This window comes from Myotis davidii, unplaced genomic scaffold (genome assembly GCF_000327345.1).
Source record: "Myotis davidii unplaced genomic scaffold, ASM32734v1 scaffold430, whole genome shotgun sequence".
Classification (NCBI taxonomy): Eukaryota; Metazoa; Chordata; class Mammalia; order Chiroptera; family Vespertilionidae; genus Myotis; species Myotis davidii.
The window spans coordinates 1,588,838-1,613,947 of record NW_006285247.1 but is presented as its reverse complement, the minus strand read 5'-3'; the positions used below and the strand labels follow the sequence as shown (position 1 = coordinate 1,613,947).

General features: G+C 42.5%; 1 protein-coding gene across 1 annotated transcript in view; it reads left to right on the top strand.

Moving 5' to 3' along the window:
- Nucleotides 1-14,566, top strand: part of CCDC83 (coiled-coil domain containing 83) — a 46,779-nt gene extending 32,213 nt beyond the window's left edge. The window contains exons 8-11 of the mRNA XM_015558856.1: nt 6,183-6,304; nt 9,886-9,965; nt 11,296-11,495; nt 14,339-14,566. Of these exons, the coding sequence (XP_015414342.1) occupies nt 6,183-6,304; nt 9,886-9,965; nt 11,296-11,495; nt 14,339-14,500 (564 nt within the window). The 3' untranslated portion in view covers nt 14,501-14,566. The remainder of the gene's footprint in view (nt 1-6,182; nt 6,305-9,885; nt 9,966-11,295; nt 11,496-14,338) is intronic.
- The last annotated feature ends 10,544 nt before the right edge of the window (nt 14,567-25,110 follow it).

Genomic DNA, 25,110 nt, shown 5'->3' with positions numbered 1-25,110 from the left:
TCCGATGGTCTTAGGCAACCCCTGTGAAAGGGTCGTTCGACCCCCAAAGGGGTCGTGACCCACAGGTTGAGAATCGCTGTTCTGGGGGATGGGGGCAAGGCCAAAGGATCATTCCAACCTCATTGTCTGCTGTTGTAAATTGCCTTTGGGGGATAACATGGTCTCCTTCCAATAGATGTTCAGTCTTTTTGATTTTCTTTCCTCCCCCTGCTTTTCATTAAGATGGACCCTTGATGTATAGGGAGGTGTATAGAGGGCTTACATGCCCTCTTGTGGGGAGTGTTAGTGAAAAGGGCTCAGATCTATGGGGTCTCCTTGGGATCCTTGCTCCCTCTGCCTTTCTGCTGTGTGGGGACTGTTTTAGTCTGCTTCCCACACCGCTGACTTCTAAAATGACTGCTCTGGCCTTTTGGACATTCAGTTGCAGCCAACACCAAACCCACAGTTATAGCCATTTGCCAGTGGTCAAGATGTCCCTGCCCACTGCAGTCTCTCCATCCCATCCCAGCCTGGCCCTCCTCCTAAAGAGCCTGTGGGAACCAGCGGCCCAGCTGCCCATCTGTCTCCCTGTACCAAGGCTCTAACATGGCTCTTGCTGGATGTGACCATGTGGGCACCTCTAGACCTTCTTTATCTAGAACCCTATTTGGGGTACTTCCATTTTCCCTGCCCTGCACATACTGGTCCCTCTGCCCTTACTCCTTGCCCTCATTTGCCTGGAAAACTCCAACTCTTCCTTTAGCCACTTGATTGTCCATTGCTGTGTGAATCATTTTGTAACTCCTCCAGGAAGTCTTAAGTGCTTTTCCCCCAGTGCTCTCTTGTTTCACTGTAACTCTTGCTTTTATAAAAATCTGTTGAAATTGTCTGTTTATGCATCTGTCTCTTCACAGAGCAGGCTATGACTTTTCCACTATATATCCCTGAAACCTAATAAAATATTCACATTAAGTAGTTATTGAATGAAAGGATATCCCTGGGTATAGATATATTTATTGGAGGAATGAATCAAATATATGGCTTAAATTTTGAGTGAATATGTGAGAGCATGTTGTTGGATGAAACAAGCACATCATCTTTGGTCTAGATGTTATAAGATGCTACAGAGGTTGTGCCAAACTCACTACCATACTTTGAAATTCCCTTTATGCCCTGACAAGTAGCCACCACACCTGTGCTTAGCTGCCATCTGTGAACGAGAACTCACTATTGTTTGAGAGAACTCCCTTCAACTACACACGGCTCTTGTTAGCAAGTTATTTGTATGTGATTCTCAAAGGTACATCTTCAGCACTAACTTGTGTGTGTCCTTAGCTCTGGACCTATATTGTAATTTGCCTGCCAAACAGCCCCACTTGGATGTCCCAAAGGCACTTCAAACTCCACGTAGCCAAAGCAGAACTCATTAAATGTCCCCTTAAATTTTCTCTTCTTGCATTTCCTTTTGCACCATCTGCTCAGACACCTGAGGTGAAAATGTCACTGTCACCTTCTCTCCTCTTCCCTTTTCCTAGCTTCCCATGTGACCAAATAGAGTTAGCGAGTCTAGAAAGCAAGGGATTAAAAAAAATTAACATGCTTTTTGTGATGTTGGCAGTTCTTTTTAAGTTGCCTTGATAAAATCATGGTCCATACTATTTCCAAAAACTGATCAAGATGAATCCCCAGTTTTTAAAACTAGGTATTAAGTTGAGCCACCATTAGGGCAAGAGCAGGCGGGGATGGAAGACCCTCGGCCCTGCACCACGTCATCCTGTGCAGCTGCAGGGGATGATCAGACCAGCCCTCTTTCCCAAGAGGAACTCACAGGTTTTTCCTGCTGGGACCGCCATGTGTGACTTAGAAAGGCGGGAAGAAAGACTGTGAAAGATGGCAGCAACTGCAATTATCCACAACTGCGGCGTACGTAACGAAACAACGGTTAGTACTTGTATAGGAAGAGGACATGCGTGCACTTGTAGACACATTAGAATAACAGGATCTGAAGCAGTTAGGACTGTCTCTGCCAAGTAGAAACAGCTATTGTTGACCCTGCACCACCAGAGTCTATAAATACCACAAGAAACGGGAATTGACAAGTCAACTGCAGCATCTACAGAAGGTTATTTCAGAGGCTTTACGGAAGCATAGTTTTTCTTCGCCTCTTTAGCAGCCTGTGGATGCCATGGAACTAAATTTGCCTGATTATTATACCATCATAAAGAACCCAATGGGTTTAAGCACACTTAAGAAACACTTGGAGCATTGCTATGTGCAAGCTTCAGAATGTACAGAAGACTTCAACGCAATGTTTTTAAATTGTTGTTTATACCACAAGTTTGGAGATGACATTGCTATTATAGCACAAGCACCAAAGAAGGGGTTTGGGCAGAAATTATTTCAGATACCACATGAAGAACAAGAGGTGGGTGGTAAGGAAACAATAAAGAAAACCACTCAACAATGTTAGCAGATTCTCCTGTTAAAGAAAAAGTCCCCTAAAGCATCAGAAAAAGTAGTTAAGCAGCAAGTGAGTCACTTTGTAGTTCCTGAAACATCTACTTCTCCTTCCAATAGAGCACAAGGTGACCCACCAACTCTACCTCACAAACAGTGGCTCAGGTTACAAGGATTGGGAAGAGGAATAAGATAAAACGCCACAACTTCAGTAGTTAACCCCTTCCCAGGCAGAAACGTGTATACTCGTTTTCACAAAATGTTCTTTTTCAGTCGTCGATGAGTATACTAAGAAAATATGGTAAAAAAATATGGTTTATAGGAAGACGAGTTACAAACTGTTTTCATAACCAGCATCAAAAATACTATATAGAACCAAAATAAAAAAATTAGTCTGAAAAAGAAACGTTTTTAACAAAAAAATTTTGGGGAAGGGGTTAAAGAGGTGAATGTTCCCCAGCACTTATGAGGGTAAAAATCTGCAAAACCACCTATAAGAGAAACTGTGCTGAAGAATGTTTTGCCAGATTCTCAGCAACAATATGAAGTTGTGAAGACTGTTCAAGGAACAGGGTGATTAAAGCTCTGTAGTGAGATTCTTAAAGAAATGCTTGCCAAGATACACTTTTCACATGCATGGCCCTTTTATAATCCTATTGAGGTTAATGCGTTGGAACTCAGTAACTATTATGATGTAAAAAACCCAAAGGATCTTGGAACTACCAAGAGAAAAGTGGACAAGGAAGAATATAAAGACCTACATGCATTTGCTGCCGTGACAATGGCAAGAATGCTCCAGGATGTTTTTGAAATGCATTTTGCAAGGATCCCAGATGAACCTGTTGAGTTAATGCTTTCTGACACCAAAATACCAATCTTATATTGTATTTTGATGCTCTGAAATGATTAAACACTTTTCATCTTTTTAAAAGTATTAATGTAAAAAACTTAAGGTGAGCTCAATAGTTAAAAAATATTAGGGAGGGATTTATTTATTAAGTAACAGGATGATCCCAATGATAATAATTTAATAGTGCAAATCTTATATATTTTATGAGATGTCATAGATATTAGGTTTAGAGAAAATGATTATAAAAATTTATATTTGGGCTGTTTTGGTGCCTTGATCCTTTCTACCAAAGCCATAAACGACATTTCATTTTGTTATATTTTTTTACTTCTCATAATTCAGTGGAAATAAAAGACAGGAAAAATGCCAAGTTTAATTGAATCATGAGCAAAAAGAGCTTAGTAATAAAGGGCAAATCATTTTAAGGAAATTTAATAGATTTAATTTATCTTTATTTCAATAAATATTCATTTTAGCATTATTAAATTTACTCACAAAATTAATTAAAACCATTTCTGGTTATAAGTACTATTACAAGAATTGAAAACTGCCTGGATACAGAACAATGTATGTGTTCTAATTACTTTATTAGAGGAATTAATTTCTTTGAGGAAGGTTTTGAATGAGTAACAGGGATCTTTAACAAATGGACCTCCTAAAAATATTTCTCCATTTCACTCTCTCTCAGCAATAACCAGAAACTTAGATCTCTGGGAAGGATATGAGACATCCTGTTGCATGACTTTCATTACCTGGTTTTAGTTAGCCTGCTTATTAGGAAAATGAAGAAAAATGAAATTTCTAAGTAACTTAGACTAAGTTAAATGGAAATCCAGGAAAACCAGACAACAGAATCCAATCCCGTTAGCAATCAGAGTGCCAAGAGCTAGGACGTGTAAAGCGAACTCGGATTTTGCAGGAAAACATTTCAAGAGCATGTATTTTATTTAGGATCCTAGGTCCCTGACTAAGTTATTAACTATTGAGTCGTAGCTAAATTATCCTTCCCAGCTTCCTCAGTACATTTGTTGGGTGTTTGGAGAAGAGCAGGGTCGGGGAGGAAAGATGGTCTTCTTCTCCCTCCCTTTCACTTTCTTAGTCCAGAAATCTGAAGGTATTTACTTGACCGTAAAAGGAACTCGTTTTCATTTCCCTAACATTTCAAAAGGCCGGGAAGGAGATAACAACTTACAAAGTGCTCTAAAGGGTCGGTGATGTCACAGGATATCCTTAGTTTGAAAGGCTGGACTCCACTCCCCAAAAGGGCCCTCATTCCCAGCTTTGGAAAGAGACCAAGAACTGAGTGTGCTGCCTCCCAAGCATGCCAAGCCCTTAGGTCAAACATTTCCAAATGTTCTATTAATTCCTTCTGTTTATAACTCTAGAATTTTTTTCTCATCCTTTGACTTTTAAAAATTATTTTTCCTTAAGGCATTCACGTTTGTAATCAAGCTGGTTCTCTCTAAGCATTAACCCCGAGCTTTGTGATTTAGTATTATGGACTTAATGGTTTTGCTAAATTGTTGAAGGCAGGTGGATAATACATTCTCTACTTTCTAACTCCAAGCCCCAGCAATAGTTGAGACCCTACTAAGACTCTGGTATTGTTTTATATTATCCTTATTTGCATATTTGTCTCCTGGATTGTAGACTCTTGAGAGAAGGAGCCATGCCTAATTCACTTTTGTATCCTTCTGCATCCAGCCACAGTAAGAACCTTGCCACAGTAAGAATTCAAGCATTTAATAAATTACTTATGTGATAGAGGTATACATGTGGCAATACACTGAATACCTCCAGATTCTAAAAGGCAATAATTAAATCCCAATTACAAACATAAAATGTTAGTCATTTCTTTCTCAGTCATCATCTCAGTTACACTTCTAACAAGAGATACTGAATCTAAACCCCTTTGCTTTTCTTGTCTCCTATTTCCTCAAGACAGATTACTTTTTTTCAGTTTTGGGGGAGAGAGAGGTAAGTTGAGGATTCTATCTAGAGAAATTTGTCTATATATTCTTCCCACTATTAAGCCTTCTTTAGACAGAAGTTATCAAAATACACATAAGAATGGATCAAGGTAACCAGCGAATTTTGTTCATATTTGAGTTAGCCATACTCCTTACTGTTATTTTAACCTGCTACGTTTATCAAAGAGCTCCCATCCCCTGCAACACAAAAGCCAGACTCTTAGTATTATGTGCCTCTTCCTTCATTGTCCAGTTCCTCTCCTACTTCTCCCAACTCCCACTCTGTATCTATCACACCAAAATAACTGTGCCTTTACACACGTGGTTCCTTCTTCCAAGAATGTACGCCCTCTTCTCTGCCTAGAGAATCCCTACATGGCCTTCAAGGTCCAGACTAGATGTCATCTCTTCTATTAATTCCATCTTACCGTCCCCACCCCGACCCCGACACCTGGCAGGCATGGGCTGCGCCTCCGTCTCCTCCCTCAGCACCTGGACAGCTTCCTATGGTTTTAACACACTCTTTTCTGTTTTTATCACCATCTTTCCCACTAGGCTGAGATCCTTTTTCCCAAAGTGTACTATAGTTTCTGGTACATAGTAGGCATACAATCCATTTGAATGAATGAATGAATGAATGCACAATATTTCATCTACTTGATATTTCTCAGAACAACCCCATCACTACAGGAAAAGAAAGTACTATAGAAGCTGATAGAAAGGGCTCTAGGCCTGTACTTCTCTTTTTAAAAGTGTTATAATTTACTATTTTTTCCAGGACTGTTTAGTTTTCTATGTTGTTTGTAATTAACCTTATATAGCTCTTCCTCTTGGGCAAAAGCACTTTTAGGAGTTGAATTTCTCATCGAAGACTAAATAGAACTAAATAAGTACCAACCATCCATTCTCTCTTCTTCTGAGAACAGATTGCAATCCATAGGAAGGAAGTTGATGTATTGGAAAAAGCTATTCAAGAACTGGAAGAAGAAAATTTGGAGCTCATTGATCAACTATTCAACTGTAGACTTGTGGATCTCAAAATACCCAGGTGAAATGTATCTAGACAGTATTTTTTAAACATCTGTATCTGTATCAAGTTCTTTCTGATGATGATTTAATTCTTTAGTGCTCCAGCCAGACTGCAACAGTTGCAAAGAAGGAATTCACAAAATGGCTATGGCGAAGGCATCGCATCATGAGAGTTGACCATTTGTACAGTGCACACTTTGACTTGATTTTCCTAGCAATACCCTGCAGTCATAGCAGCCAGCACTTCCCATGAGTGTCGGAACTGCTGACCCTTCAGCATCCTCCAGGTCGGCAGGGAGCATGGGCAGGAAAATCAATGCCAAGCAGTGCAGCAGAGGGTGCAGGAGGTATGGAGTTAGCACAAAGGAGAGAGTGATCCGTTTTGTGGCATCTTCCTGTAAGTGTCCTGGGCTTCTGGCTACCTTGGGGAATATGGAATTGTTTCCTTTGATAGTTAAGGAAAGACTCAACCGCTTTCGAGACTGAAAAAATAGCCTGGCATCCAAAGTCACGTCAATTCCTACATAAGAGAAACCACCTGTGCCCATGGCTCTGCATCTTAGCTTATCTTTTTCTTACCTGACAAAGGAGTCTTTATAGACCAATCTTGATGGAGAACCAGGGCCCTGGAATATGATGGAATTAAAAGAGGCATTTGTAATTCGGACAAGTAGTCAGAAACAAGAAATAATCTAAATGATAGCACATTTAGGGAGAGAGGAGAAATAAATCACACAAATGTAGGGTCTGTATGTGCAAGATGGGAAAGACATGTCTAAGTCTGGGAATGAAAGCAAAGACGTTCAACATAGTGAACGAGCCAGGGAAACATTTCCACTCAAGCAGTTCCTGTTGCTTGTGTAGCATGGAAAAATACTATTTGAGTCCTAATAAAGTATTTGTTGTCTACAAACCTCTTAATGTGTTCCGAGAATGGTGAATGCAGGTAAGTTGTGGGTTTGTGCTTGGTGGGTTAAGTGACAGGTGTCAGGATGCAAGATTGGAGACATTGGGAGATAGTGCAATGACTTCAAAGTGGGGAAGGCGCATGGGGCAGGATAGAGAAAGAGACCACCTTTCCCCCTCCCACAGTGTGTGTGTGCTTCCCCGGAGAGGTAAAGACCATTGTAGATGATGTAGGCAGTCGAGCTGAATGAATTGGTTGATTGGTGGACTCCTTGAGGGCTCCTAGGAAGCGGGGGCCCCACTATCCCCTCAGTCTGGAATGTTTCTGCCCCAGCTCTAATCATGTCTAAACTTGCTGGTGTTGTGGCTACTAACCACTGCTCTCCCTGCTGTCCACTGTCCTCTTTTTTGAACCAGCCAAACCTTAGAAAAGAGCTACGCTGTAGACTGCCAACCCCACTTCCTGCTCCCATCAGCTCAGTCCGATTCGGTGCTGATAATTATAACAAAGGGGAATTCTTTCATTGGCCAGAGAAAACTCGGCAAGGACAGGAAAGGAGATGAGAAAAATTCAGTGGGGATCTTCACTAAGTTGTTTGCAGTGTTAACCTATCCTCTGTCCTCCCCACAAAAATCTTCAGTAAAGTCCACATTGTTCATCAGTGCTGTGTGGGTTGGCTTTCTTTGATAGGTGAGATGAGTTGTGCTTCAGAGTTGGGAGAGATTAAATCAAAATCTACCCAGGAACAAGAGACAGCGGGGAGACATCTCCCAGAACTGGGTCAGGTGCCCCAGCACATGCTGCCGCAGCACCTGGCACCTTCCCTGTGTAGCCAGCATTTATCACACTGGTGATTACTACTTAATGTCTGCTTCCTCACTAGATTGAAAACTCCTTGAGGCAACTTTTAAAAACATATTTTTCAGTTTATTTCAGAAAGGAAGGGAGAAGGAGATAGAAACATCAATGATGAGAGAGAATCATCGATCAGCTTCCTCCTACACACTCCCTACTGGGGATTGAGCCTGCTAACCGGGCCTGTGTCCTTGACTGGAATCAAACCTGGAACCCTTCAGTCCACAGGCCAACGCTCTATCCACTGAGCCAAACCAGCTAAGGCACTCGAGGCAACTTTTTAGGACATTTTAGGAAAATCTCTATAAAGACACCAAGGAATGTATAAACCCACAATTATCTGTTAGACTTCTTATCCAGAGGAAAACTTTAAATATATTCAGGAGCTGTTTTTGTACCTAATTTCAAGTCAAAGAAATATATTACCTATTGTATATTTTATAGTAACTGCCATTTTCACCTCTTTTGTTGAGGATTCAGTCCTGTATGACACTAGGAGGGTGCGAGAAATAGACCTTAACTGTCCTCAGTGGACATATAAAAAGTTCTGTTTTCTCATCTGGAAGAAGAATGGGGTATTCTAGCTAATAGAGTTGCTACGTTTCCCTTCACAGCTCACATAGAAGGTTATAGTATTTGTTTGCGACATTAGATGAGGTGCATGTCAGCCAGAGGTGACTGCCCAGGAACTCAAGTGCCACGGGGTTGAGGCTAAGCGGACTAAGGCCTACAAATCTGCCACCGGCTTCACGTAATAACGTCATGTAAGATACTTTCTGTGGCCATGCAAAAGCGACAACAAACTAATGACTACGAGAGGAACCAGATTTATGAAGGTTGTGGCATTTAGTAAGATGTTCATTATTCAAAATAGTGAAACCAGAAGAGAAGAGAATTCTGTGGCCTTAGACATGTCCACCCACAGACCAGAGCTCCATATGCAGCTAACCTTTCCTAAGTTAGGTCTTAAGCAGGTTTCACAGATAGAAATAGTGTATGTAGTTATGTTATTTTCTGGAGCCTTAAGCATTTTTAATAACACTTCACTCATGTTCTTTAAATAACCAGCAGCGGGTAAACCAGGGGGTTCACTCTGGTTGCTGAGCTGCGAAGCGTGAGGGGTTGTTTGCGTATCTTCGAGGGCTCAATTGCTTTCTGCTGTCTTCAGGCAAACCTGATGGAAATGCCATGCACAGCTTTCAGGGCGTGTATCTTCTGACGGAGAGTTCAGTGGGAATCTGACGGGGGAGCAGAGTTCAATGCATGCGCAGAGAGCTGCAACCGCAGGCACAGTTCCTTGGGCCGGCAGCTGACACCTGCCACTCAGTGAAGGCCAGACCTGCCTGTCACTGGATTCCTACTGCTTGCTCTTTCTCTTTTCCTCTTTGTTTTAAAACCCATTGAGGCCACTGTCATTTCTGGATCACTACATGCGACCGAACTGGTGGCGTGCTCACTTTCACTGCTGGGACTTTAAGTGTGCTAGTCCCTGATCATGAAATGCCCTTCCTTCACCCCAGGCTCTTCCCTGGCAAACAGCCCCTGGTTCTTTAAGACACGGGTCAGGTTTTATATCCTCCTGGAAACCATCCCTTACCTCCCAGAGCTATACGAGGTGGCTTCTCTCTGCCCCACACTATGCTAATTACCCGTTAGGGTACACAGACCATCAGCCTAAACACTGCACGCCTGCCTGCTACCCTTATCCACCTCAAGGGTAGGATCTATGCCTCATTTTCATCTATGTCTCTCTAGCACCCAGAAGAGAGATAATACTAGTAAACAGGTAGCACAGGATTTGTTGACTGACAGACTGCTTTTCTTATTTGTTCTTTTAGGCAACTATATCTTACCCAAGCTGCTGGACACGAAATGGCACCTGTACAAAAGCCTTTGGAGTTGTCAGGAACAAATATAGGTACTAGAGGCCTGGTGCACGAAATTCGTGCTGGGGGGTGGGGGGCGGGCAGGGTCCCTCAGCCTGGCCTGCACCCTCTCACAGTCTGGGAGCCTGGTGATTGATTGTCCTGCAGAGGGAGGCCCCACCCACCCGCCGCAGCACCCCTGGCCAGGTAGCCTGGGCCTCCCTCTGTGGGGCGATCATGGGGCGATGGCCGGGCCCCTGACCAATTGCATCGCACCTGCCTTGGCTGGCCTGGTGCCAGTGGGTGTCATAGCTTGGTTGTCCAGATGGTTGTTCTGCTGTTCGGCCATTCGGTCAATTTGCATATTACACTTTTATTATTATAGATTATTTTATTGTAATGGTGGTGTTTTTTGTTTTTTGTTTTTAAATGAACAGTTATTGAGCATCTATTATAGACAGGCACCTCATATCCAAGAGCTATTCAGGGAATGGATACTGCCAGCTCCTCCATATTCCTCTTCTTCTTGGAGCACTTGTCCTAACCCACCTCCTTTTTCTAGTCTGACTTTCAAATCATAGTCACCATGTTTCACAGGGAATTAAATAAATTCTGTTGGAAATGGACAGTGTTTTCTACCTTGATGTGGTTTCCACTTGAGCCAACCAACCAAAATACCAACATATACAAAGCTTCCCTTGATGACTATAACTTAGCCAATAGAAGGAAATACAGATCAGATAGAGTTTCTGAAAATGAGGCTCACTCTCACTTCAATACATAATTCTCAGATTTATCTCCTCCAAGAGATTATCAAAGGTCTTTCAAATTAAAAAATGTGACAATGTATGCATTGTATTTTAATTTTATCTGTCCAACATCTATATATATAGAAAAGCCTAAGTGACCGTTAAGACCGAACGACCGGAACGACTAGTTGACTATTTGCTATGACATGCACTGACCACCAGGGGACAGATGGGTAATGCAGAAGTTGCCCCCTGATGGTCAATGCACTCCCACAGCCCACCTCCTGCAGCTGGCCAACCTCCCACGACCCCTTCCCCTAGCCAGCTGGCTCCAATCGCCCCAATCGGAACCTCCCACAGCCCCACCCCATGGCTGGCCAACCTCCCACAGTCCCTCCCCCTGGTCAGTCAACCTCCAGTGGCCCCTCCCCCCTGGTCGGCCTATCTCCCACAATCTCTACCCCTTCCCTCACCACCACCCCCAGCCGGTCAGCCCCAATCAGCCCCAATCAGGACGGGGTGAGACACCCCGATTGGCCCCATTGCCGGCCAAGCCAAGGAACCCCACCCATGCACAAATTTGTGCACTGGGCCTCTATTATACACATAATTAATTTCTTTTCCTTCACCCCAGAAAAGTCAAAACTGGAATCCATAGAAGAAACAAGCAGCAGTAAGATGTGCTCATCAGTTGCATTTGGAGCTTTACCCATTAGTCATGAGGATAATATCAGCTCTGACCAGCAGCAGAGCACAGATAGTGCGAGCTCATCCATAGACTTTGGGACCTCTGACATGAAATACTTACTCTATGAGGATGAGAAGGATTTCAAGGTAAGATTAAGTAAATAATTTTGACTACTAGGATCATGCTCTTTTATTAATGGAGAAAATTAACCTAAAATATGGATACTGAAAATTTCTATTTGCAATTAGTAAAATTTGCCCACCATTCACATCTCTTTGGATACTATTTTTACCCCTACTCTTGCCCAATTTGTTATCTATATTTGTTTATAGACCTCCATTACTAGTATACCATGTAAGTTATCTAGTGGCTTATAATAACAACTGTTTATTTTCTTTAAGGGCATCTGTTAGTTAGGAAATCAGCAAGGGCTCCACTGGATAGTCCTCAGCTGGACTCTCAAGGCAGTTGCAGTCATATGTTGGCTGGAGCAGTAGTCATCTAAAGGTTTGATGGGGGCAGGACGACCCATTTCCCAGGTGGCTCACTCACACGGCTGGCAGGTTAATGCTACCTAAGCTGGGGGCCTCAGTTCCTCTTCACATGGGCCTCTCTACAAGGCACGTTTATTGTCTGGCTTTTCCAAGACAAAGCAATCCCAGAGACTAAGATGAAAGCTGCAATTTTGCATGACTTAGCCTTGGAAATCATACAGCATCCCCTCCCTCATCATCTATCCGTTGATGCAGTTATAAAGTTCCAAGTGGAGGAAATGTAGCTTGTACATCTTAAAAGAAGGTTGGCATCACATTATCAGAAAAGCATGCGGGGTGGGGTATACGTTAGTATGGCCATCTTCGGAAGGACAAACTGTCATATACACCACAGGATGAAACCTGGAATATTCACGCCTTTTTTTTTTTTTTAAGACTTTTTGGTACATTCCAATTCAGGGGTGGGCAAACTTTTTGACTCGAGGGCCACAATGGGTTCTTAAACTGGACCGGAGGGCCGGAACAAAAGAATGGATGGAGTGTTTGTGTGAACTCATATAAATTCCAAGTAAACATCATTACATAAAAGGGTACGGGCTTTTTTTTCAATAGTTTTATTCATTTCAAACGGGCCGGATCCGGCCCGCAGGCCGTAGTTTGCCCACGGCTGTTCCAATTACTCCCACATTGACCCCTTGCTATTTTCCTTCTTGGTACTACCAACAACTTAAAAAGTTCTTCAGGAACTTAAAGTCTTACAGGAAAAAGAGTGATATAAGACAGAAGAAGAAACTGAGTAAGTCAACAAAACTCGTTTTAACTAACTACAATGCAGTCCTGCTACCGTCAAGCGCCTGTTTAAAGACTAAAGGTCTAGTCCCTATAGCATTCAAGCACCGCCATGAGTATCTTGGAATCATGTCACCTGGTCTGGTATGATGACCTCAAATGGACAGTTGTCTACAAAATTCCAAAACTGGGGCTACCATTTGGTTGAATGAAAGACCTTCTTTCTTACCATGGAAGTTTTTGATGTGGTAAAATGACGTGTTGTATGTTATGAACTGAATTATGTCTTCCTGCCCCAGCCCTTCATATGTTGAAACCCAGTGTGACTGTATTTGGAGATCGGGTTTTTAGGAGATAGTTAAGGTTGAATGAGCTCATAAAGATGGGGCCCTAATTTGATAGGACTGTGGCCTTATAAGAACAGGCTATGCCTTGTGAGAACGCAGCGAGAAGGGAGCCATCGGCAAGCCAGAAAGAGGGCTCTCACCAGAACCCCATCATGCTGGCACCCTGATCTTGAACATTCCAGCCTCCAGATTGGTGAAGAATGAATTTCTGTTGCTTAAGGCTCTTAGCCTGTGGAATGTTGTTATGACACCCTGAGCAGATTACCACAGTGAATTAGAATTCTGAAATAGGCGGTAGATATCTACCACCTTGCTTTTCTCCTGTCTTACATTTCTTATAGTTCTATAATTATATATTTTAAAAACTAAACACAGTCACATGCATTTTGAGTAATAAAACATTAATTCCCTTTTCATTCTTTGATATTCTAGATTCTAATAAATGTTTATTGAGACCCCCACAATATTCCAGGTACTTGTTAGATGCTTGGGAATCAGGGGGTAAACAGGAAGAAATGAAGTCTCAAAGAGGCCATTTTGGCAGGCACTACTTTCAAATCCCATACATGCTATTAGCAGATGGATAAGAAAATCATTAATTACTGTGCAGGAGGCATGTATCACCTGTGTCTGTCTCCCTGACCGGTCTGTGAGCTCATCTTTGTCCCCAGCACTTGATACACAGCTGGTAGGAATTCGGGGGAGTTTGTTGATGTGTTGAAGGAATTCAAAAGAAAACATTATTACTTGGGAAGGCTCCCAAGAGGAAGGCACATAATGGAGGGCCTGACCTGTTTCAAGCCAGTTTGGGGGTGACTGTGTGATTTCATATAAATTAGACTTTTAATTTCATTTGTTGATATCATAAATTATAGTTAGTTTGGCAGAATATGGTAAGTTTTATTTATACAGTTAGCCAAAGGTCCTGTGAAAAGTGCAAAATTCATAAAGAATCTGTTCAATGTTAGAATATTAGTAAGCAAAGTGATGTATGCAGATCTTCCATTGGTTCTTGAGTAATATAGAGAACTCTGCAGTGGTTCTAGCCTATATATCGCCAATATTTTCTTTTACCAATTAAAGAGCTTACAGAGGATATATCTCCCCACTCTATCTGGTGCCCCCAACCCAACCCCCTGAAAGACTTGCTGACTGCTCGGTGGGAGATCTGGCCTATATGCCCCACATACGTTCATGGAGTGGTTTCTATTTTTAGTAGCTCTCATATTTCACATGTTATACAGCACTTGGGCAATTGGGAGGGCAATGAAGCCAGTCAGATAAAGGAAACCTTATCTATTGAAGCTGCTAACTTGCTGAATAACTTCTCCTATTCTTTTCTGCATCTGTTCACCACAGGATTATGTAAACTTGGGGCCCCTGGAAGTGAAACTCATGCGTGTGGAGAGCAAGAAAATGCAGATTCATTTTCAAGAGAAGCCTATTACAGACAAATTATTTGAAGAGGTCAAGGGCCCACAAGTCCACGTCACATACAGAATGATGAGGTCTTTTCTCTAAGACTGAACGCTGCAAAGTAAAAACAGTTTTTCCTTATAAATTTTATTTGGGAACTAAAATATAAAAACTGCCCACTTTATTTATACTTTGGTCCATTTTTAAACAGGTTGTTATTTCTAAAGATCATTCCAAGATGCAGCTATCCATTTACCTGCATAGCATGAGTAACAAAAATGAAAGTACTAGATATATTTTTATGTTCAAGTAATCAGAAGCATGTCAGTGAGCCCAAGATGGTCTCTGAGGTTGCCTACACTTAAACATTCCCTGATTAATCTATGATTCCAAAATGAAATAGTTCAAGTACGGATTTCTCTAAGAAAAATTTAGAGGTTTGCATAGCACTGACTACACATCCTTCTCTCTGAGGATGCTAAATGGTAGCTAGCCATTCCACAGTTCAAGCCTACTCTTCTTTAACCTTACATTATTTATAATGAATATAAAACATTTCACAAATAAATTTGAGGGTAGTAATTTGTTGTATCAAAACGTTCCACCAATAAGGAAATCCCTCTTCCACTAGCTATATCAAGTCTAAATGGCCTTGAGTTCCTGTCCAAGGCCATTACCACTTCCCTCTTATGAGTACCACAAACCAAGGCAACTATGACTGGGCCTGAATTTGACACCAGCATTTTATTTAAAGGCAAGATCTACTTATAAAGCTTTCTACAAGAAACAACTTTAAGGCCAAAGATAGATTGAAAGTTAATATACCATGCAAACATTAACAGAAAAGAAGGTGGTGTGATTAACTATCAAAGTAGATGTGAAGGTAAGAATTGTGAAGAGAAATAAAAAATGAAGAGCAATTTTTCCAATAATAAATAAATAAATAAATAAATAAATCAGGATGATATAACAATCCTAAATTTGTATGTACTAATAAACATGATCTCAAAATATATAAATCAAAATTTACCAAACTAAAAACCACTATGGCATAAATTATATCATATATATTTTACCACAATAAAAAAAAAAGCAAAACGACAGTTAAATTCACAATCAGACTTGAAGTTCTTACCATACCTCTATCAATAACTGATAGGTCAATCATATTTTAAAATCACTAAGGATATAAAAAATTGAACAACCATAGACTACAGATTTTTTTCAAGTGCACATGAAGCATTTACAAAAATAGACCATATTCACAACAAATATTTAAAAAATTGAAATTCATACAACACAATGCTCTGACTAGAGTACAAAAAAATTTGAAAGTAAGCATGCCACTTCTAAAAAACTCATGGGTGAAAGAAGAAAAAAAGAGAAATTTATATATATATACACACACACGCACACACACACACACACACACACACATATACATACACACACTCTGAGTGGCCAGATTACTATGACCACCTGACGTATGTAGGCAAATTAGCCATACACTGCATCTATGGGATATAGAAGCCGAAGGCCTGTTCGAACACCTTTGCTGTCCGCAGTTACCTGGGTCATGTTTTTCTGGCATGATTTGGGCCCTTTAATTCGTGTGGAACAACGTCTGAATAGTACAACATACCTAATCAACTTCATCCCATCATGTTGATGGTGTATCCCAATGGAGATGGCTTCTTCCAACAAGACAATGCGCCATGCCACAGTGCTCATATGTACAGGAGTGGTTTCAAGAACATGAGGGAGACTTTACCTTGCTTAGGTGGCCCCCACAGTCACCAGATCTCAGTGCAATTGAGCATTTGTGGGACAAAGTTAAAAGAGCCATCAGGCAGCTGGTTCCACAGCCATCAAATCTCACAGAACTGGACAGTGCTATTCATCAGGCATGGTGTCAGATTCCTCACATCACCTTTCAACATCTCGTGGAGTCAATGCCAAGAAGAATCGCCGCAGTATTGAAGACAAAAGGTGGCCCAACGAAGGACTGATGGGGGGGTCGTCATAATCTGGCCACTCTGTGTGTGTGTGTGTGTGTGTGTGTGTGTGTATTATGCTAATAGACCGAACAGCGGAACAACCGAACAACCGGTTGTTATGACATGCGCTGACCACCAGGGGGCGCACATGGAACATGGCAGGTATCAGCAGCAGGTAGCAGAGCGCAGAACATTGCAGGCATTGGCCACTGTGAATGGTGGAGCAAGTGAGCGGGGGTGCCAGACCAAGGCGGGGCGCCGGACACTGTCATCCGGATGAGCCTCTGATGGCTACTGAGAATTCTTTGCTCCCACACACCACGGTCCCACCAGGTGCTCACACCTGCTGCCAGCACCTGGCATTGGTCCTGATTGCTCAACACCATCAGTGGGGCAAGCAGTGGCTGCCAGCTCTGATCACCCCTGAGGGCTTCTCCACCTCCCCCTGCTCCTGAGGGGCTGGCACTGTTAGCACATGAGAGTGGCGGCAGCAGGAACGAGGCTACCAGCAGGTAGGGGACTGTGGGCCACAGAGGGAGGGGCTGGGTGGGGGTGCAGAGGGTGGGCTGAGACCCACCCCTGTGCCCACCGCAGCCTCGCAGCCCACACTTCCTTTCAAGGTGCATGAATTCGTGCACTGAGTCCATAGTATGACCACCAGGGGGCGCACATGGAACATGGCAGGTATCAGCAGCAGGTGGCAGAGCGCAGAACATTGCAGGCATTGGCCACTGTGAGGTGGTGGAGCAGGTGAGCAGGAGCGCCGGTTGCTGTCATCCGGGTGAGCCTCTGGTAGTTACTGAAAATTATTTGCTCCCACGCGCGACAGTTCTACCTGGCATTCACACCAGCTGCTGGCACCCGGCACCGGCCCTGATCACTGAGTCTATTTTGAAGAAGTACTGTTGATATTTGGCTCTGTTGACTAATGAGTTTGCCGACCACTGCCCTAGTATATATATATATATTAATCCTCACCCAAGAAGTGAGAATATTTTTTCCATTGATTTTTAGAGAGAGTGAAAGGGTGGGGCAAGACAGAGAGAGAGGAGAGAGAGAAACATCCATGTGAGACGCATCGATTAGATGCCTTCTGCTCATGCCCCACCTGGGCCAAGGAAGAACCTGCAACTAAGGTATGTGAACCAGGAAATGAACCTATGACCTTTTGGTCCATGGGTCAACGCTCTAACCACTTAGCAATGGCCGGGAAAGAAATAATATTTTAAATTGATAATAAAAAATATGACATGTCAAAACTTGGGGATCCAACTACAGTGGTGCTTAAAGGAAAATTTATAACTAAGTTTATCTAACAAGAAGGGTTGACAATTCAATCTAAAATTTTATCTCAAAAATCTAGAAAAAACAGCAAAAATAAACCTAAGAAAAGTAGAATAAAGGAAATAATGATGAAAAAAATCAATTGACTAGAAAGCTAATCTATGAAAGAGAAAACCAACAAAGCCAAAAGGTGGTTTCTTGAAGGGTTAATTAAAATTATTAACCCCTAGTCAGACTTATAAAAAAAAAAGAAAACATCACTATAGTTTTTGATAGACACTGTTAAAAAGATAAGAATTTATGGGGAAAAACCTTTACCAATAAATTTGACAATTTAGAGCAGTGGTTCTCAACCTTCTGGCCCTTTAAATACAGTTCCTCATGTTGTGACCCAACCATACAATTATTTTCATTGCTACTTCATAACTGTAATGTTGCTACTGTTATGAATTGTAATTAAATATCTGATAATGCAGGATGGTCTGAGGCGATCCCTGTGAAAGGGTCGTTTGACCGCCAAAGGGGTCGCGACCAACAGGTTGAGAACCACTGATGTAAAGGCAGGAAGAAGACCACCATCTACATATAAGCCAAGGAGAGAGATTTGAAAAACATTTCAGAAAAATAGGAGAAAAAAATTAAAAATCGAGGAATGTATCAAATGAAACATGAGCAGATCTTCTATGCTGAAGGCTTCAAAATATTGTTGAGAGAAAGAAGACTTAAATAAGTAGAATAAAGAGATACACCATTATCATGCATTAGAAGATTCAAAATATTTAAGATGTCAGTCCTTTCCAAACTGATCTATAACCCAGTGTAATCCCAATCAAATTTCTAGCATTTTTTTTTGTAGAAATTCACAAGCTATTTCTAACATTATGGAGAGTTATAACCTAGGCAAAAAACAAAACAAAACAAAAAAAACCTATGGCAGCCAAGACAATCTTAAAGAAAACCAACAAAATTGGAGGACTTAACACTACCAAATTGTAAGACTTCATACAAAATTTCAGTAATTAAGACAATAACGTATTGGCCCAGGATAAAGGAAAAGTCCAAAGCAACAGAATAGAGAGTCCAGAAACAAAATCCACACATATTTGTCATTGATTTCTGAAAAAGGTGCCACTATAATTCAGTGTGTGTGTGTGTGTGTGTGTGTGTGTGTGTGTGCATGTGCAGGGGGTAGGGATAGTGGGGGTGGGGGGAGCAATGGTCTTTTTAATAAAAAATGATGCTGAAATGATGGTATATCTGCATGGGGGGAAAAATGAACATTGATGCCTACCTCATATACCATACACAATCAAAAGTGGATCAGAGACCTAAAGATGGAAGGCAAAACAATAAGGAAATATAAGAGAATATCTATATGTTCCCCTTGGCACACCCAATAGAGCTTCAAAGCCTATGCTTGAAATTAAAAACTGCATCTGGAACAGCATTATACTGCATAAGAACAGGCATATAGATTAATTAAACAGAACAGGGAGCCCAGAAATCAACCGACACCATTATGGTCAATATTTGACAAAGGAGGGAAGAGCATACAATGGAATAAAGATAGTCTATTTAATAAATGGTGCTGGGAAAATTGGTTAGATACATGCAAAAAAAATGAAATTATTCCACCAACTTACACTATACACAAAAAATAAAATCAAAATGGATAAAGACCTAAATATAAGTTGTGAAATCATAAAAATTCTAGAAGAAAACATAGGCAGTAAATCTCAGACATCTCACGTGGCAATATTTTTGCTGATATATCTCCTAGGGCAGGGGAAACAAAGGGAAAAACAAATGGGACTACAGCCAACTAAAAAGCTTCTGAACAGCAAAAGAAACCAACAAAATATAAAGGAAACCCACTGTAGGGGAGAACATATGTGCCAATGATATATCTGATAAGGGGTTAATTTCCAAAATACATAAAGCACTTATACAACTTAACATCAGGAAACAAACAATCCATGCTGCTCTAAAAAGGAAGGAACTCTTACCATTTGCAACGGCATGGATGGAACTGGAGAGCATTATGCTAAGTGAAATAAGCCAGTCAATGAAGGAAAAATACCACATGATCTCACTCATTCATGGATAATTGAGACCATTATAAACTTTTGTAAAAAAAAAGTAAAAAAATAATAAAAATAAAAAAATAAAAACAAATTGCCCGAATAGACACTTCTCCAAAGAGGACATACAGATGACCAATCCTATATAATAAAAAGATAATATGCAAATTGACCCTCATGCCCTAGCATCACAAGATGGCCGCCCCATGTCATCAAAATATGGCCACCCCACATCACAAGATGGCCGCCCCTGCATCATCACAAGATGGCTGCCCCGTCATCACAAGATGGCCACCCCCACATTGTCACAAGATGGCCAACAGGGGAGGGCAGTGGGGGCGATGAGGCCTGCAAGGGAGGGCAGTTGGGGGCAATCGGGTCAGCAGTGGAGGGCAGTTGAGGGTAATTGGGACAGCAGAGGAGCAGTTAGGTGTCAATCAGGCTGGCAGGGAAGCAGTTAGGGGGTGATCAGGCTGGCAGGCAGGCGACTTAGGAGCCAGCAGCCCTGGATTGTGAGAGAGATGTCCGAAACTGGCAGTCGGACATCCCCTGAGAGGTCCCAGATGGGAAAGGGTGCAGGCTGGGCTGGGGGACACCCCCACCAAGTGCATGAATTTCGTGCACCAGGCCCCTAGTAGACATATAAAAATGCTCAATATCACTGATCATCATAGAAGTGCATATTAAAACCACAATGAGATATCTCTACCTCACAACTGCCAGAATGGTTACCATCAATTAAACAACAAGTGCTGGCAAGGATGTGGAGAAAAAGGAGCCCTCGTGCACTGTTGGTGGGAATGCAGCCTGGTGTAGCCACAGTGGAAAACAGTATGGCGTTTCCTCAAAAAATTAAAAATGAAACTGTCTTTTGGCCTAGTGATCCCACTTCTGGGAATATATCCTAAGAATCCTGAAACACCAATCAGAAAGAATGTATGCACCCCTATGTTCATAGCAGCATAATAATAATATCTGGAAACCACCCAAGTGTCCATTGGTTGATTAGTGGATATAAAAACTGTGGTAAATTTACACAATTGAATACCACATTGCTTTAAAAAGGAAGGAACTCTTACCCTTTGAGACAGCATGGATGAACCTGGAGATTATAATGCTAAGAGAAATAAGCCAGTCAGAGAAAGACATTACTGTTGATCTGACTTATATGTAGAATCCAGTGAACAAAATAAACTGAAGAACAAAATAGAACCAGAGTCATGGATACATGTTACAGACTGACAGATATCAGAGGGAGGTGAGTGGGGCAGATGGCATGAAAGAAGGTGGAGAGAATAGCCAAAGAACATACGTGCATAACCCATGCACACAGACAACAATGTGGTTAGGGCCAGGAGAAGGGGAGGGCAGGGGTTTGGGTGGAGGGGGGCAAAGGAGGGGGAAATAAAAAAAAAATAAAAACTGCATTTGGTAGGTCGGTAAATGTGGATTTGGCAGTATTCTACCCAGCTTTCCAAGCCTGCTGCTCCCTATGTCACTCACTTTCCTGGGGAAAAAAATGCCATAAAATCACTAACCATAAAAATATTGATAAATTGGATTTTATTAAAATTGAAATCTCTTGCCCTGACTGGGTAACTCAGTTGGTTGGAGCATCATCCTGTATACCAAAAAGGTTCTGGGTTTGATTCCTGGTCAGGGCACATGCATAGGTTGCAGGTTTGATCCCCAGGTACATACGGAAGGCAACCGATTGATGTTTCTCACATTGATGCTTCGCTCTCTCTCCTCCCTCCCTCTTCTTGCCCCTTTTCTCTTCCTCTCTTTTTCTAAGATCAATAAACATATCCTCAAGTGAGGATAAAAAAATTAAGATTTTTTTAAATTTAAAAGATACCATTAAATGAGTCAAAAAGCAAGTTACATACTGGGAAACTATATTTCCTACGCATGTATCTTACCAAAACAATCATATAAAGAACACTAGAAAATCATATACAAATCAGTAGGAAAAAAGACAAATGACTAATAAATATAAAAAGGAGATCAACATTATTACTCATCAGGGAAAGGCAAAACCACGAGATAACAGTATATACCCAATATAATGGCTAAAATTAAAAAGTTGAAAATAGTAAATATTGACAAGGATACAGAGCAACTTGAACTCCCATAAAATTGGTGGGAGCATAAATTGGCACAAACACTTTGGAATATATATCAGTATGTATTCAAACAATAAATATGTATAATAAAGCTAAATATATATATCATGATCAGCAATTCTACTCAACTTAATATGGAATAGAAATGGGTATGTTTACCAGAAGACATGGATAGGAATTTTCCTAACAACTTTAATGATAATAGCCAAAAACTTGAAACTACCCAAATGACTATCAGCAATATAATCTATATACATAAAAGCCTAAGCGACCATTACAACCGAATGACCAGAATGACTGGAACAACTGGTCGACCATGACTCTCACTGATCATGGGGGCGCAGACGCTCAATGCAGGAGTTGCCCCTGGTGGTCAGTGTGCTCCCAAAGCCAACCTCCCTCAGCCCCTCCTCCTGCCCGTTGCCTGCCGAGGGACCCCACCCATGCACAAATTCGTGTACCAGGCCTCTAATATGTAAATAAATTGTGCTATATTCATGCAATGGAATACTGTACAGCAATAGAAAAGAACAAACTACTGCCAAAAGTGGACATATAGGACGATCTTATGGATGTAATCTTGAGTGAAAAAAGACACAAAAGGACATATATGGTATGATCCCATCTGCACAATATTCAACAAGGACAGGTACACTAATCTTGATGTCAGAAGTCAGAATAACGTCTACCTTTGTGGTGGAGAATGACTAAGATGGCACATAAAGGAGTGTTCTGTTTAGCTTTGTTAACAAAAGGTCTCTGCCATCAATCTCATGCCAACAGAAATTCCCAATCAGGGTACAGCAAAAGGAGAAACTTTATTCAGGTGAACAGTTTGCAAACCAGAGAAAGGCACTCTCCCACAGAATACAAAAGTGCACTCTGAGGAGACAAAAGGTAGGCAGTCTTTTATAGAGGAAGTTCACACCCTAGTTTCTGATTGGTCCATTTTTATGCAAATGAGACATCTAAACCTGCACAGTCTGATTAATTTAAAAACATTGCCCTGATTGGCCATGTTTTTTTAAAATTCTTTATTGTATACTAGAGGCCGGGTGCACAGAAATTTGTGCACTCGTGGGGGAGGGGAGGGCCCCTCAGCCCGGCCTGTGCCCTCTTGCAGTCTGGGACCCCTCGGGAGATAACGACCTGCTGGCTTAGGCCTGCTCCTGGGTGGCAGAGGGCAGGCCCAATCCCTAGGTGCAGCCCCTGGTCGGGCTCAGAGCAGGGCCGATTGGGGAGTTGGGGCGCCGCCCCCTGTCATACACAGAGCAGGGAGATTGGAGGTTGTGATGCCACCCTCAGTCACGATCAGGGTAGGGCCGATTGGGGGGTTGGGGCACCATCCCCTGTCACACTCAAGGCAGAGTAGATGGGGAGGGTGCAGTGCCACCCCCTGTCATGCACAGAGCAAGGCCAATCAGCGGGTTGGGGCACTGCCCCCTGTCACTCACAGAGCAGGGCCCATTAGGGGGGTTGGGGCTCTGTACCCTGTCACGTCCTGTCACGCACAGAGCAGAGCCAATCAGGGTGTTGGGGCGCTGCCCCCATCACACACAAAGCAGGGCGGATCAGCGGGTTGGGGCACCGCCCTCTATCACCCACAGAGCAGGGCCGATCAGGGGTTTGGGCGCTGCCCCCTGTCATGCTTATCCTGGTGCTGGGAGGCATATTACCCTTTTACTATATAGCATAGAGGCCTGGTGCACGGGTGGGGGCCAGCTGGTTTGCCCTGAAGGGTGTCCTGGATCAGGGTGGGGGTCCCCACTGCGGTGCCTGGCCAGCCTGGGTGAGGGGATGATGGCTGTTTGCAGCTGGTCACACACCCTTCAGGGTGGAGGTCCCCACTGGGGGGCCTGGCCAGTCTGGTTGAGGGGCTGAGGGCTGTTTTCAGGCGGGGGGTTACTGAAGCGCCCAACTGCTCCTTTTTTTCTTTTCTTTTTCTTTTTTATTCTGGGCCAGCTTTAGCTTTGAAGCTTGGCTCCAGCTCTTAGGCCTCCACGGCTGAAAGTACGTTTCTGGCCTTTGCATACAATGTTGCGAATCTGCTGGCTGAAATCCGGCGGTATTTGTTACAGAGTTTCTTAAACTGCCCGCGCAGAGGCCTGCAGCCGCAGGCGGGGGACGGTGGTTTCCTCCGTCACTGAAGCAAGCAAGCCTCATGTTAGTTTCAAGCTGCCTGGCTGCTGGCCGCCATCTTGGCTGACAGTTAATTTGCATATCTCAATGATTAGCCAATGAAAAGGGTAGCAGTTGTACGCCAATTACCATGTTTCTCTTTTATTAGTGTAGATAGTATTACATGTGTCTCCTTTTTCCCCCACTGACCTCTCCCTAGCCGTTCCTACCCCCCAGCACATGCCCTCAACCCTCTACTGTCTGTGTCCATGGGTTATGCTCATATGCATGCATACAAGTCCTTTGGTTGATCTCTTACCTGCCCCCACTCCCCTGCCTTCCCTCTGAGGTTGGATGGTCTGTTTGATGCTTCTATGTCTCTGGATCTATTTTTGTTCATCAGTTTACATTGTTCATTATATTCCACAAATGGGTGAGATTGTGTGATACTTATCCTTCTCTGATTGGCTTATTTCGCTTAGCATGATGCTCTCCAGGTCCATCCATGCTGGTGCAAATGGTAAAAGTTCCTTCTTTTTTGACAGCGGTGTACTATTCCATTGTGTAGATGTGCCACAGGACTGGGTGGTTTCTTGACTTCTGATTGGTCATTATGGAGCCATTCTGATTGGTCAGTATACATGCAAATGAGGCTATAGGTAGCAGTTTCAGCTGGACAGGATGGGCCTCAGTCCTATTGGTCAAAAGACAATACCAGGAGCTCCCTTATAAGGGTTGACTCAGACAGCAGGGACACAGTGCAGGCGGCTGACAGCTCAGTCTGTAGCTTTTCCCTGAAATGCAGCACGTGGGAGAGGCCCCTGTAAACAGTGGCTGCTAGACCCTAGTTATACATTTGTGTCCACGAGGAGCCCTGCTGAGCAGATATATTCCCTCTCGAGTTCCACCTCTTGATCTGAACAGCAGTTAACGTGGATGAGTTCACTTTACAAACATTCATCAAGCCGGACACTTCAGATTTGTTTATTTGACTGATGTAGTTTATACTTGAAAAAAGTTTTCCCCCCAAACTGTCCCCCAAGCACCCATATCCCAACCCATTCCATGAAGTTAAAAGGTCACATTTCTGTCTTCTGGTGAACAGAAGA